The 15,324-nt window shown below is 43.4% G+C and overlaps 2 protein-coding genes across 2 annotated transcripts; one reads left to right on the top strand and one right to left on the bottom strand.

Annotated features, from left to right (window-relative positions):
• Positions 1-91: 91 nt before the first annotated feature.
• Positions 92-5,435, bottom strand: LOC129832109 (solute carrier family 35 member F2-like). The gene is made up of 8 exons (XM_055895881.1): positions 4,549-5,435; positions 3,954-4,129; positions 3,648-3,775; positions 2,836-2,995; positions 2,549-2,705; positions 2,380-2,432; positions 1,100-1,254; positions 92-677 (listed from the first exon to the last, which is right to left on the bottom strand). Exons 1-8 carry the CDS (start codon positions 4,662-4,664, stop codon positions 417-419), a joined length of 1,206 nt encoding a protein of 401 aa, XP_055751856.1. The 5' UTR covers positions 4,665-5,435; the 3' UTR covers positions 92-416.
• Positions 5,406-15,211, top strand: LOC129832105 (cullin-5-like). The gene is made up of 19 exons (XM_055895876.1): positions 5,406-5,476; positions 6,394-6,503; positions 6,609-6,708; positions 6,894-7,070; positions 7,193-7,334; positions 7,494-7,639; positions 7,751-7,831; positions 7,943-8,036; positions 8,137-8,267; positions 8,543-8,650; positions 8,908-8,972; positions 9,314-9,446; positions 9,687-9,818; positions 9,905-10,028; positions 10,240-10,415; positions 10,583-10,744; positions 10,887-11,005; positions 11,464-11,587; positions 11,790-15,211. Exons 1-19 carry the CDS (start codon positions 5,453-5,455, stop codon positions 11,982-11,984), a joined length of 2,343 nt encoding a protein of 780 aa, XP_055751851.1. The 5' UTR covers positions 5,406-5,452; the 3' UTR covers positions 11,985-15,211.
• Positions 15,212-15,324: the final 113 nt, after the last annotated feature.

The following is a 15,324-nucleotide window of genomic DNA, read 5'->3' as shown; positions in this document are numbered from 1 at the left end:
AGTGTCAAGTATTTCAACTGTCTTCATTAAAAAAAAACGAGGGTCCCATTCTTCGATTGTGTTTTTTGTTTTGTTTTCTCAAATAATAATAATTTAATTAGGTAATGTTGCACGCATTGAGCCCTGCATATAATATTCTTTATGTGAAAATATTTTGCTTAATTGGGGTTATGCTCCAACCAGGTTTGATATCAATGAAGACTCACTCATTAACTTGACACACCCCACAATGAATGTGGAATAAAACATGTATTATTCTTCCTGCCAAGTCAACTAGTGGACAAATATTACAACACACCTATACTGTACATACACCTGTGAATCTGTAGATGTGTTAGAATGGTACAAATGAAAGAAAGGAGACAGGGAGTTTAACAGCTATAGACAGTTGGGAAGTGCTCGTCTAGTAGATCAGATCACATCTTGGTACTCCATCCCCCTGCCGGTACTTCCTCATTCTGTGTTCTCTGATTCCATGACACCCCTGTGTGTTCTTCCTCTTCCAAAACCGCCACCACCACTTCTTCGATGATGTCATCAGGGTTGTCGTAGCCGCCCTCCTCCCAGTCCATGGAGGGGGTGATGGGGTCTGCAGGGTCAGGGGTCGTTGCCACGGCATTGAATGCGACGAAGCCCACCAGGATGATCACCAGAGACACCATGTACAGACCTGAGAACTACACACACACCAGATGAGCTATATGAGATTACACATTAACAGTCATCAACACACTGAACAGGGTCACGGTGACCATGGGATTTCGATTCAGGACTAAGATGTTTTAAAATAAGGACAGTGGTGTCCTGTGATCAGGACAGCTCTAGTGGGATGGATCCTGCTATCTCTGTTTCTGTTCTTATCACTACTGCCTCCTTGATCTCACAGGGATTAGATTAGACTAGTTTGAAAGAGATTACAGTGAGTACAGACATAGTACTGCAGCAATCAATCAATCTATAATCCATCATTGGAGTCATCAAATCATTGATTAACTAATCACTATCTATTCAGAAACACAATCAGTAACTGAACTGTCAAATGGCTCAACCTACTGTACCTACTATCCCCAGTGTGTGTGTGTGCTGTGTGTGTACTAACCGTGTATTGAAAGAGAAACAGGCCACAGAAGAGGCTGAGGAGGTCTGCAGTGAGCAGGGAGAGGTTGACTGCTGTAGCACTGGTCTTCTTGACCACTATGGGCATACAGCTGTACAGGGTGTACATACACAGGGCATAGCCAGCAAACAGCAGGCCTGGGGAGAGAATAATTATACATGATAAAATGAGAGTATGGCAGACAACAGCATTTCCAATATTATTTTTATATCGCTCCTAATGTGCATCTGTCTTTTTAATATTTTATTATGTGCTCATATCTGAATATTATTGATCCTTGTCTGTGTAATCGGTGATGATGCTTTGGTGATAAAACAATTTCCCAAGTTGGAATCAACAAAGTACTAATATCTTCTACTCATACACTGGGCATAGTCAGAGAACAATAGGCCTGAACAGAAAAACACAGACATTATAGAGGGCAAAAATTATTATAAACAAGGAAGATCAACTGTTGCAGCTCCCATAAAACACAAGATAAAGAGCAGCAAAGAGCTGTGGAAACTGTACTTCTGCAAGCTGACACAGCATACATTCTGTACTCTCTGTAACCTTGCCACCACCACTTCTGTAATCCTAAGAGAGAGGTAATAACCGGTGGCCTGAGGTGGTCTCATGGTTAACACTACCGAATCCCAGACCCAGAGCTACTTTGTAACAAACCCTCTCCTTAATTTCCTTCTTTTATGCTGTCCTATCTGTTCAATAAAAAAAACATACAAAATATCAACAAATATACAGGTAACTGCCAAAATAAAGGAACACTAACATAAAGTGTCTTAATAGGGCGTTGGACCACTACGAGCTGCCACAAACAGCTTCAGTGCGCCTTAGAATATATTCTACAAACATCTGGAACTATATAGGAGGGATACGACACCATTCTTCCATGAGAAATTCCATAATTAGTTGTTTTGTTGATGGAAAATGCTGTGGTGGGTGCCGCTCCAGAATCTCCCATAAGTGTTCAATTGGATTGAGATTTGGTGACTGAGACATACACACCCTTTAAACCCCCTATGCTCCTTTGAGACCCCTCTTTCAAAGTCCCTGAGATCTCTTCTTCTAGCCATGGTAGCCAAAATAATGGGAAACTCTGCATTTTCATACATGACCTTAAGCACGATGGGACGTTAATTGCTTAATTAACGTAGGAGCCACACCTGTGTGGAAGAACCTGCTTTCAATATACTTTGAATCCCTAAATTGTGTTTCCTTAATTTTGGCAGTTACCTGTATATTTTATTTTATGTGGTACTAACCGATTCTCCAGTCCCATTGGATGTTTGCCACATTGTTATGCTCCAGAACGCCCCTGTAGCAACACAGCAGATCACTCAAATCAACCACATTCCCATTCTACTACCTTCTCCCCGAACATGCACACACATCCACATGCAGATACATGTGCACGCACACACACACACTTACAGCTGTATGCCACTGATGAGTGTGCCGAACAGGCCGACCATGCCAAGGAACTCCACTCTGCTGAGGTGTTTGACGGTGTACTCCTGACACACGTTAGACACAGCATATAGACTGGCACTGAGCAGGACCAAGCCATCACCTAGCAGAACGTCTGAGGCTAGGCGAGAAGGAGGAAAGGATAGAGATAGAAGAGGAGGATGAGGAAAGAGATGAGGTCAATATGTTACTATTTATTATATGAACTGAGAGATTAAATTAATTAATTAATGAATGGAGTGGGTTCTTACTAGATCCCAGGTCTCTTCCAGCCAGTAGGTCAGCTCCCACCATGGCCCCCACCCCCAGTAGACAGACACACACAGAGATGTAGTGGACAGGTCTGTAGCACGTCTTCAGGAACAAGCAGGACAGTATCATCAACACAGGGATCACAAAACAGTCCAGCAGCTGGAAGACAGAGAGACACACCAGAATAGTCACATACATCCAGAAGGCGAGGTCAGTACAGGTGCATCAAAACTGGGAACGAGAGACTGAAAAACAGCTTCTATCTCAATGCCATCAGACTGTTAAACAGCCATCACTAAAACAGAGAGACTGCTGCCTACATACAGCCTTGAAATCATTGGCCACTTTAATAAATGGATCACTAGTCACTTTAACAATGCCACTTTAATAATGTTTACACATCTTGCATTACTCATATTATATGCATATACTGTATTTTATACCATCTATTGCATCTTGCCTATGCCGCTCTGTCATTGCTCATCCATATATTTAAATGGATATATTCTTATTCCATTCCTTTACTTTGTTTGTGTGTATTAGGTAGTTGTTGTGGAATTGTTAGATTACATGTTAGATATTGCTGCACTGTCGGAACTAGAAGCACAAGCGTTTCGCTACACTCGCAATAACATCTGCTAACCATTTGTATGTGACCAATCAAATTTGATTTGATTTGCAAAGGACATAACTCAGCACACACGCACGCATACACATACCCGCAGGCACGCAAGCAGGCACGCAAGCTCGCACACACACAAAACAAAAACATACAGACATACACACACACACACCCTCTCGTAGTTCTGACCTGTATACTGGTGAGTGTAGTGTACTGGTAAGCTTTAACCACTGTGTAGTTAGCCTCGACGTCCACCAAGCCTACTAGGAGATACTTCCACCACCTCTTCTTTAAAATCGAAAACATATTGCCATCCCCTATAGTACGTTAGGAGAGGGTAGCCTGGAGGTTATTGCACTGCTACACAATTATAAAAATGTATAGAGTTGACAAATGTAATATTCTTACGAGGAGCACCCTGGGGTGGTGTGTGTGTGAGAGAGACTACCTGTTCTTTAAAGCAGAACATTGGTGTGCCTGAGTGTGTGTGTGTACCTGTTCTGAACAGCAGAGCTGTGGTGTAGGTGAGGCAGAGCAGTGTGTAGCTCACAAAGCTCTGAAGCATGGGCGCGTCCACGTGGTAGTCTGAAGCCAGGTACTGGGATGTTACTGCTGTGCCGCAGATGAGAGCAGCCAAACCCTGACCCGTAGCAACTGTCTTCACCAGCTGCCTGTTAGGACAAAGGTATACGTGAAGAGGAAAGTCAGCAACTCTTGGAAGACAGTGGACATTGATTAAGCTCCGTCTTTATTGGTAAAAGCAGCATGTTTTGGCCCTATATCCTTCATTAGGGTTTCAACACAACTCCGTCCAGGCTACTGTATGCTAGCTGCCAGGGACATACTCAACTCGTACTAGGCTACTGGACAGTGGACGCATTCTTGGACATTGAAAGACCTCCACTACGTCACTATGTGTCCCAAATGGCACCTCATTCCCTATATAGTGCTCTACTTTCGACCAGAGCCCATAAGTTGCTGGTTAAAAGGAGTGCACTATATAAAGGATAGGGTGCCATATGGGATCCAGATAATCACTATTATAACATCTCTCTCTCTTTCTAATTGTTTTCTCTCCCCACAGACTCACCACGTAAACACTTCTTTAGGGTTGAACTTCAGAAGCTTCCGGATAATAAGGCATTTTCTATCATCATTGTCGCTGGGGTCTGTAGCTATAATCCCCTCTCGGTCTTTCTCAGCCATGTTGTCTCACTGTAACAGTGGGGTACTGGGATGGGGAATACACTGCTGTGTGCTGCCTGGACTAAGGCTTATTCATTTCTACTGTGCTACCTGGGCTGAATGATTAACAGTGTTCTCTAATCAAAGTGCAAAGATCACTTAGTGCTTTCAGATGATAGGTGTTGTAGTAGTGATGAAAGTGGCTGGTACATGAATGATGGAAAGGAGAGGAAGGCTGTGTGGATTGAAACAGGGCCCATATGAATGAAAGTGGGTGGTACAAAGTGGGGGTGTGTGAAACTGTGGGAAGTGGGTGGGGGGGTATTTAGATCAGTGATTACTTAATTTCAGCCAGGTAATTACTCCAAGGAAGGAAAGTGGGAGGAAAGGCTTGAATGAAGGAATGGAGAGGAAGGCTGTGTGGATTCAATCAGGGTCCATATCCCTTCTCTATGTTACTCACTTGTCTCCAAGTCACATAGCTACTGTACCCACCATGTACTGACCTGTAATACAACTCAGTGGTTCCATGGCAGTCAAAAGCTAAATTTAGCACTGGTCCAGCCACGGCAACTGTGGCCTACTGTATTTATTTTCCAACACCTATTTGGTGCAGTGTCTTAGGTGCAAAGAGCAGCACACAAAAATACAGATAACATTTCATGACACAATACTGTTAACTGGACACATATCTAGCCTTTTTATCTATATGTCTATTTTTATTGCGCTAAATAGGAAGCTACATTACCCAATCCCCTCCAACCACACACTCGCGAGATTACGCGAGGAGGGCACAAGTTGGAGGAAACATGGCGACGTCTAATTTGTTAAAGGTAAGAGCCTCTCACGTCAGCATTTTACCCGGATTTGAAGATTTAATTATGCGCCCGATGCCCGTAGTCTGGATGTAAATAAGTTAATGAAGGAGTTAAAAATAAACCCGACAACGGACAATGTCCGTTGTCAGGTTTTGTTTTTGCACTTAAGGAAACAGATATGTATTTCTTGCTAGTTAGCTAGGAAGGTATTGCTAGACTAGCTAGCCAGCCATCTGGCTAACGTGCAATACAGTTGTCACCGGCATAACATTTCGTATTTTAAATTGACAGTTCATCAGTAATATCATACACAGTTCATTGTAGTAACTGTCCACATCAAACTGTAAGAGAATATGCAGCAGGCTTGTCCAGGTGGTGGAACAATCAGCTGAATTGGCAAGCTAACATTAGTTCCGTTTGACAGCTCTCCAGCACAATAACGTTAGTGTTACTAGCTAGCTAACTAACTGTACATATTACAGTCTTGACTGTTACAGATTGATCAGAGTTGGGTGCAACTACACTGTTGACAATGTAGTCTGTAGTTAAGGTTTTAGATGAAGCAGGTTTTATTTTAGCGAACTGGACCATTGTAACGTTATGTTTTAAAATAATAGAATTTTAAAAACTACTATTAAATATGCGTTCATTCTGAACAGCGTCAGGCAGTAAGCAAGTTACTGAGTAAGTATGAACTGTGTTCGTTCTTTGGCTCTATCCAGAATGAATGGTTCTAGGTACTGGGTAGTGTGGTGGAGAGTAGTGAGTACAGGGTCATATTCATATGGCACGAAACAGAAGCAAACAGGTGTGTCTACTTGAAATTGTCCAAAAATATACACTTGTTTTCATTTTCTGTGGCAAAACATTTTTGACAGTGTGCACTAATGAATATGACCCTGAGTAGTAACAGTAGTATCATCTCTCTCCAGAATAAAGGCTCCTTGCAGTTTGAGGACAAGTGGGACCTGATGAGGCCCATCGTTCTCAAGCTGCTGAGACAGGAGGCTGTCACCAAGCAGCAGTGGTTTGACCTCTTCTCGTAAGACACACACACTGCATCATACCACACCAAACTGCAAAGCAGACACACATACTGCACCGCAGACACACACAAAAACCCTATGCTTATTATTGTGTGTTGCAGAGACGTCCATGCTGTGTGTCTGTGGGATGACAAGGGCCCAGCTAAGATCCACCAGGCCCTCAAAGAAGACATCCTAGACTTCATCAAACAAGCTCAGAATGTAAGTGGGACTGTGGGTTACAGGGGAAGGACTTTGGTAAGGGTTGAAATCACATTTGAGTTTGGAATGTGCTGTACACACACACCCCTTTCCAGTACAGTGATGACAGTTGCAGGCAAGAGGCTACCCTTAAACTCCTGACCTCTACCTATGCAACATACCTCTGACCTGTGTTTCCATGGCAGCGTGTGTTGAGTCACCAGGATGACACAGCGTTACTGAAGGCCTACATTGTGGAGTGGCGAAAGTTCTTCACACAGTGTGACATCCTGCCCAAACCGTTCTGTCAGCTGGAGATCACACTGATGGGGAAGCAGGGCAGCAACAAGAAGTCTAACGTTGAGGACAGCATCGTACGCAAGGTGATGAGAGGAGGGGAGAGATGGACAATGCTCTTCTTTTTGATAGTATGCATCAATTGTCTCATCCTGCTTACTCACTCTCTCTCTTTTCCTCTCTCTATCCCCCTCGGCTTCTCTTCTAGTTGATGTTGGACACATGGAACGAGTCGATCTTCTCCAACATAAAAAGCCGTCTTCAGGACAGTGCTATGAAGCTGGTTCACGCTGAGAGGCTGGGAGAGGCTTTTGACTCCCAGCTGGTTATAGGAGTACGAGAATCATACGGTAGGACAAATACACACTGAGTGGCAAAACATCCACATATTTTATATGGCAAGTTTTTGTGAAGCATGGTATGTTGACTGTGTGTGTGTGTGTGTGTGTGTGTGTGTGTGTGTGTGTGTGTGTGTGTGTGTGTGTGTGTGTGTGTGTGTGTGTGTGTAGTCAACCTGTGCTCTAACCCTGAAGACAAGCTCCAGATCTACAGAGATAACTTTGAGAAGGCCTACCTGGACTCAACTGAGAGGTTTTACAGAACACAGGCCCCATCATACCTACAGCAGAATGGAGTCCAGAACTACATGAAATATGTAAGGACTGCTCTCTCTGTGTGTGTTGGAGAGAGTGCGTGTCCGTGTGTTGTTGTTGTGACAATTTCTCAGTGGGTGTGTAAACATTCACTGATCGTGTGTGTCTTGCAGGCAGACACAAAGCTAAGGGAAGAGGAGAAGAGGGCAGTTCGATACCTCGAGACTCGTCGTGAATGTAACTCTGTCCAAGCAGTGAGTAGACAGACTGTTTACCCATGAGTCTGTATAGACTGGTTTAAACTCATATTCACAGTCAACAGATGATGGGGTAGATCAATGTTAGTCTCTTATGTCTCTTTCCAGCTGATGGAATGTTGTGTGAACGCTCTGGTGACGTCGTTTAAAGAAACCATCCTGGCCGAATGTCCCGGCATGATCAAACGCAACGAGACAGACAGTGAGTAACACATTACATTCCTACTTTTACCCACCAGCCTTGGGACCGGTTGTAGAGGAGGGTCCTTCATTGTGTGACGTTAATGTCCTTCACCCTGCAGAGCTCCACCTGATGTTTTCCCTGATGGATAAGGTTCCTAGTGGAATAGAGCCCATGCTGAAAGATCTGGAGGATCACATCATGAACGCTGGGCTGGCTGATATGGTGGCTGCTGCAGAGACTATCACTTCTGTATGTACACACACACAGATCTGTCTTACTATTCTTGTGAGGACATTTTGGCGACCAACAATTGATTCCCATTCAAAATCCTATTTTCCTTAACCCTAATTCTAATCCTAACCCTAACTCATATGCCTAAAATGTCCTCACTTCTCTGAATTTGAGTTGTTTACTATTCTTGTGAGGACTTCTGGTACTAGTAAAATATAGTATAATAAAACATGTACACACTCAAAATCAGCTAGTATATCTGTATGTTTTTCTTCTTATTCCTGTGTGTGTAGGACTCTGAGAAGTACGTGGAGCAGCTGCTGATGTTGTTTAACCGTTTCAGTAAACTAGTGAAGGAGGCTTTTCAGGACGACCCTCGATTCCTCACTGCCAGAGACAAGGTACACACACACACACACACAGCGAGAGAAAAAAGGGTGAAGGGAGGAGACTGAATGGAGGAGCAGAGAGAAAGGGGGGATGGGGAGGAGAAGGGATGGACAGAGGAGAAAAAAAGGGAGATGAGAGAGGGAGAGACATGCAGCGAGAGAAAAGGGGGTGAATGGAGCAGATGGAGATAAAAGGGGGGTGGGGCTGGGCGGAGGAGGAGAAAAAAGGAGGAGAGCGGGAGGTTTGACAGTTCTGTGTTTCTCTCCAGGCCTACAAAGCTGTAGTGAACGATGCCACCATCTTTAAACTGGAGCTGCCCCTCAAACAAAAAGGGTAAGACAAACCTGGGTTTTATGTTTATATTATATTCCTTGGTTATGGGTCAGTATGGCTGCTGGTCCACCAATCACGGAACTTTAGCTGCATCCCGATTCTTTACCCTGTTCCTTAGGGTGCATTTTCACACTCCCCATCATGGATTTAAAAGCATATGATTTGTGTAACAATTGGCTGGAGGTAGTTTCCATTATTGTCAAATTCACGCAAGAAAGTGTGCACGTGTAGACTTCGGAGAAAGAGTGAAGAATCGGGATGCATCCATAGACTTGAATGTAGATGCCTGTTTTAGTAATTATATTTCTATGTGTACTATTCATATGTGTGTCTCTCTACAGGGTAGGTCTGAAAACCCAGCCAGAGTCGAAGTGTCCAGAGCTGCTAGCTAACTACTGTGACATGCTGCTGAGGAAAACCACCCTGAGCAAGAAACTCACCTCAGAGGAGATAGAACTCAAACTCAAAGAAGTGGTGAAGACTCTACCCTAGTACTGTAGAATGAGCCCCCATTCTCAAACGCTTAGTCATGGATTTTAAAGCATTGGATTGGTGTAAACATTGGCTGTTGTGAAATCCAAATTAGGATGCAGCTGTAGAAATTAGGATGCAGCTGTAGTCTTCTATCCTGTTCATCCCGAACTCTTCTAGCTGCTGGTGTTGAAGTATGTTTAGAATAAGGATGTGTTTTATCTCCCACCCTTCTCTCTCTAGTTGCTGGTATTAAAGTATGTTCAGAATAAGGACGTGTTTATGAGGTACCATAAAGCCCACCTGACCAGAAGACTGATCCTGGACATCTCAGCCGACAGCGAGATAGAAGAGAACATGGTGGAGTGGCTCAGGGTAAAAACAAACACACACAGACTCTTTCTCTCTCTCTATACCCCCTTTTGAGGGTGTTTTTTCCCCTGGGTCGTGTGTGTTTGTAGGAGGTGGGGATGCCTGCAGACTATGTGAATAAGCTGGCCAGGATGTTCCAGGACATTAAAGTATCGGACGATCTCAACCAGGTCTTCAAGGAGATGCACAAACACAACAAGCTGGCTCTACCAGGTAACGCATACTTGCTCTACGAGGTAGCAAACACACAAACCTATGGCTTGAGCTTGTGTGATTATTAACCATGGCCTCCATACTCCTCCTGCAGGTGTACCATAGTAATGCACTAATACTCTTTGTCTCTCTCTGTTTGTCTATCTCTCTTTCCTCTCTCTGTTTGTCTCTCTCTCCCACCCTCCTTTTCTCTCTGTCTCTCTCTCTCCAGCTGACAGTGTGAATATAAAGATCCTGAATGCGGGGGCGTGGTCGAGGAGCAGTGAGAAGGTGTTTGTGTCTCTGCCTACTGAGCTGGAGGATCTGATCCCAGAGGTAGAAGACTTCTACAAGAGGAACCACAGCGGGAGGAAACTACACTGGCACCACCTCATGTCCAATGGCATCGTGAGTGGGAGATACACACACACACACAGATGCACAGAGAGAGAGAGAGACGGACAAAGTGCACACACTCAGAAACATAATCCGTGGAAAAACTACTATCACCTCATGTCCAACGGAATGGTAATCTTCCTCCTCTCCCCGTGTGTGTGGGGGGGGTGTATGTTTAGATCACCTTCAAGAATGAAATGGGTCATTATGACCTTGAAGTCACGACCTTTCAGCTGGCTGTCCTATTCGCCTGGAACCAGCGGCCGCGGGAGCGAATCAGCTTTGAGAACCTTAAATTGGCTACCGAGCTGCCTGATGCTGAGCTACGACGCACACTCTGGGTAACACACACACAGACTCTCTGGGATTGAAAAATGAAAGCACACATGCCAATATAAACGCAGTTCATACACAAAGAAGAGACTGAGAGAACAAACAAATGACCTCTTTCTTTCCCTCTCTCTGCTGTCTCTTTGTCTCTAGTCTCTGGTAGCGTTCCCTAAGCTGAAGAGACAGGTTTTATCCTATGAGCCTTCAGTCTCCTCCCCTAAAGACTTCACTGACAGCACCCTGTTCTACGTCAACCAGGACTTTTCTCTCATGTACGTAGTGACAACACTAGCTTTGAACCCACAACACTGTGTTAGCCCCCAGAGCTAAATAAAGGCATTGAATGTACCTAGCATTACAAAATTCTGGAAACTTGCCACAAATTCCCACGTTTTCAAAAAATTACTAATTGAAGCATTCCAGATTTTCCTGCTTTTTCCATCCTGATTCCAGGAATCTCTGGAATTTCTGGAAAACCTGGGATTTTGGGAAAGACGGGAGAGTTTTGCAACCTTAATTGCAGCTCACTGCAACCGCTGTTGGCTTACCATGTTGATTCATGTTCTATTTAGTTACTGTAACTGTATTTATTCTAATTCATCATTCATTTTGGGGAAGTTTGAATGTTGATGAAAGCTATATTGTCATGGTTTCCTACTGAGGACTCAGATGGAATGTTTCAGGTGTGATTTCTGATGGGATATTGAGTTCTTTAGTCTCTGTTTCTTAGTAAAAACTCCAAGGTCCAGAAAAGAGGCAAGATTAATCTGATTGGTCGATTGCAGCTGACCACGGAGCGAATGAGAGAGGAGGAGAACGAGGGCATTGTCCAGCTGAGAATATTAAGAACCCAGGTAATGTTACACATTTAAAGGTACAACTTGAGGAACCTAAAGTTTAAGCACTTTTTTCCCCCCAAAGACTTAAATGGCGCACTACTACCTTCCACCCTGCACGCCGAGAGTGAAAATCATAACCATACCAGTTGAATGTGTGGCTCAACATTGAGTAAAGATAACATGCTGTACGTTGTTTGACCCACCCACCCCCCTCCAGGAGGCCATCATCCAGATTATGAAGATGAGGAAGAGGATCAGTAACGCCCAGCTACAGACAGAACTGGTAGAGATCCTTAAGAACATGTTCCTGCCCCAGAAGAAGATGATCAAGGAACAGATCGAGTGGCTCATCGAACACAAATACATCAAACGGGACGAGACTGACATCAACACCTTTATCTACATGGCATAGAACCCACTTACTTGGACTGGAACCACCTACTTACCTACCTACCTACCTACTGCTTGACCTGGCTGGATCCTCACTGCTGCAGGAGGAAGAGGACACACAGGAAGAGGAGGGAGGGAGCAGTGGTTGTTTCAGAAGAGGAAGGAGGATGTCTCTCTGCGGCCGGAGGGGGGAGGGGAGGGGCAGGCCAGTTAGTTGTATGAGATAGATGGTGTAGTCTTCATTCTGTGGCGCCACCTGGGGGCCAGGAGGAGGAGGACAGTGGGGCTGACTGACAGTCTCAGTATCACAGTAGTGACATTATGAAATAAACAAACTCTCCCTGCCTTACCCTCCTTACGCAGTCCGCACAGAGACAGACAGACAGGAGGACTAATGGACTAGTAGTCTATATCATTATGGAGTGGACATTGAGAGGAGTGTATTGTGCCAAATGTACTGTGTGTGTGTGTGTGTCTGCACCTTGACAGCTTGCTGCTCTGTGGAAGTCTTGCAATCATCTGAGGTCCTGTCACACGTGTGTGTGTGTGTCACTTTTTCCACCAGCTCCACCACCCCAACTGCCACATCCCTCAGAGAGGTTCATGGCTCCTCACGTATCAGCCAGTCGCAGGGTGAGAACAAACGAGACCATCACTTTTCTCTGTTTCCTACCTTTTAGGTCAGTGTGTCTGAATGGTTTTATATATCACTTTCATTCTCCTTCTCAATGCTCATCTCTATTTTTGTGTGTATGTTGTGTGTATCATTTGTAAATGCTGCACAGCGTCGTCCAATCGATCGAAGTCACAAAGCTCTCTAGCGATCTTTGATTCTCCTGTACCTCTCCTCTTCTTTCTCCCCCACCCATAGCCAGTGCAGGACATGACAGGTGTATTGTTGTCAGACCATGAGCGGGTGTCATAACTGTTCATGACCCAGGTTTCTTCCCAAATGCCACCATATTCCCTAGGTACTGTATTAGGGTGGCAGGTAGCCTAGTGGTTAGTGCGCTGGGCCAGCCGAAAGGTTGCTGGATCGAATCCCTGAGCTGACAAGGTAAAAATCTGTCGTTCTGCCCCCTGAACAAGGCAGTTAACCCACTGTTCCTAGGCCGTCATTGTAAATAAGAATTTGTTCTTAACTGACTTGCCTAGTTAAATAAAGGTTACATTTAAAAAATATATAAATACTTTTGGGGGCAAAAGTATTTTTAAATTCCCTATAAAGGGAAAAGTCATTTGTTTCCTATATAGGAAAAGTAGTTTATATTCTCCCTATATATAGACTAGTAAAATCCCTCCAGTGCAATATCTAGAGATCCCCAACTGCTGGAGCACTTCCTGTGGTTTGAGGTCATGTTGCTAAAGCAACGGCACTGCAGTGTTGCTATTAATGTACCCTACCCACCACCTTTTACAGAAGACTGTGTTGCAGTATATGAGTGGGGAGTAGGGAGGGGTGAGGATGGAAGAACTAGAAAAGTGTTGGGGCCGTGTGTTGTTGACTTGTTTATTTATTTAATTTGTATCAATGTGGTTTGTTTGTATGAGATTGTATGCGAGTGTTTGATAAATAGGTCCGGTCTGTAGTGGGATACTAGGTGTACATAGGCACTTATTAATGTTACATGATGAAACGTATGAGATGACTTAATAACACTATCCCTCTTTGACTCTTTTTTGTTTTTGTTTGAGTTTTACTATTGGCATTGGGATAATGTTATAGTGTGGGAAATGAAATTGCGCTCCCTATTCCCTATATAGTGCACTAGTTTTGACCAGGACCCATAGGCCTCTACTCAAAAGTTGTGCACTATATGTAGGGAATATGGTGCTATTTTGGATGCAGGCTAGGTAGCTCTTTTCTCTCATTCTGAATTGAATGCAACCACATTGGAATCAATTTAGACACCTCAAGACAAAATGATTGTCAGACGAGGGAAACATTACTTGGGATTTAGCAGTTATGAATTGTTTGGGCATGATGCCATGGCTATACTTCATCCTACCATGTGTTTCATTCATACACACTACATATCTACCCAGTACTGTATAGTCCACCGTTCTACAGTGGAGGACACCTATGAGAATCACACGTACATACACACTGACTATTGTCAAAATAGTTAATTGTTTATTCTATCAGGTAATGTAATGTGTGGATAACTCTTCTACTACCTGTAAACTGTTGGCAATAAGGGCTCTCCACATGAGCTAGTTACATTTCTCAACAGACTGACTAGTTAAACTTTTGAACAGTTACTCTGAAGGATATCAGCGCTTTGTGAATAAAAAGTGTGTGTTAATATCATCATTGACAGTTTCTGCAGTTATATCGTCCACTGAATGACATTGTGTCCAGCAGGTAGGCCGGTTTTAGTACCATTTGTTGTTTTTCATGTCTTCCTTCCCTGGTATCTGACGGTAATGGTTATGCATCACTGCTGTAGTTGTTGCATCAAAACAACCTGGAGAAGAAAAGTGTGTCTCAAATGACACCCTATTTCCTATTTAGTGTACTACTGTTTGACCAGGGCCAATATGGCTCTGGTCAAAAGTACTGCACTATATAAGGAATAAGGTGTCATTTGGAACGTAGGCAAAGTGTTATTACATTTTAGTAATTTAGCAGACACTCTTATCCAGAGTGACTTACAATTAGTGCATTCTTCTTAAGATATGTTATCAGAGTAATGTAGTGTACTTAATGTAACTCATTCTGATACACTTAGCGCTTCTCTGGATTTTAGCCATGTTCAACAATGTTTTAAGATGACAATTTATGCCACTTTATGAGTAACAACAAATTAACAGTATTAAACTAGGACTTAAACTCAACTTTTGTTGTAATAATTCATGTTTTTCTCTCTGCACAGAAATGTCAGGTAGAGCGGATCTTATTGTGTCAAGAGACTAGACTGACATCTTGCTTCGGTTTTAAGTGTGGTTGTGATGATAGTAGACAGATGGGTAATCACAAGACATGGATCTCTTCCTCTCCTTCCCTACTTGCATATCTGGAGTCTTGAGTAAAAACTAGGTTTTATTGATCATAGCATTACCAGATGAATGTGTGTCCCTACTTTGAGAGAAAATATATAATGCTGTACATTGTTTGAATGGGAGTATTCTGGCTTTTGGGCTCAACTTCTTTGATGTGCTGCATTATTTTTTTTTTGTTTTGTTCATGACTGCTTTTTTTTAAATATAATTTATTTCCTGGCTAATAAAAACTGTACTGTAAAGAGAGTCATCTCCACTGCTCTTGGTTTCCTTTGTCTTCTGATTATTTCTATAGACAGATGAACATGTGCTTCTTCCTCTGTGTACTTTGATAGTAGCCTTCCTGTATGTTAACATGT

Source organism: Salvelinus fontinalis, chromosome 33, assembly GCF_029448725.1.
Source record: "Salvelinus fontinalis isolate EN_2023a chromosome 33, ASM2944872v1, whole genome shotgun sequence".
NCBI lineage: Eukaryota > Metazoa > Chordata > Actinopteri > Salmoniformes > Salmonidae > Salvelinus > Salvelinus fontinalis.
This window is presented reverse-complemented; position numbering and strand designations above follow the sequence as displayed.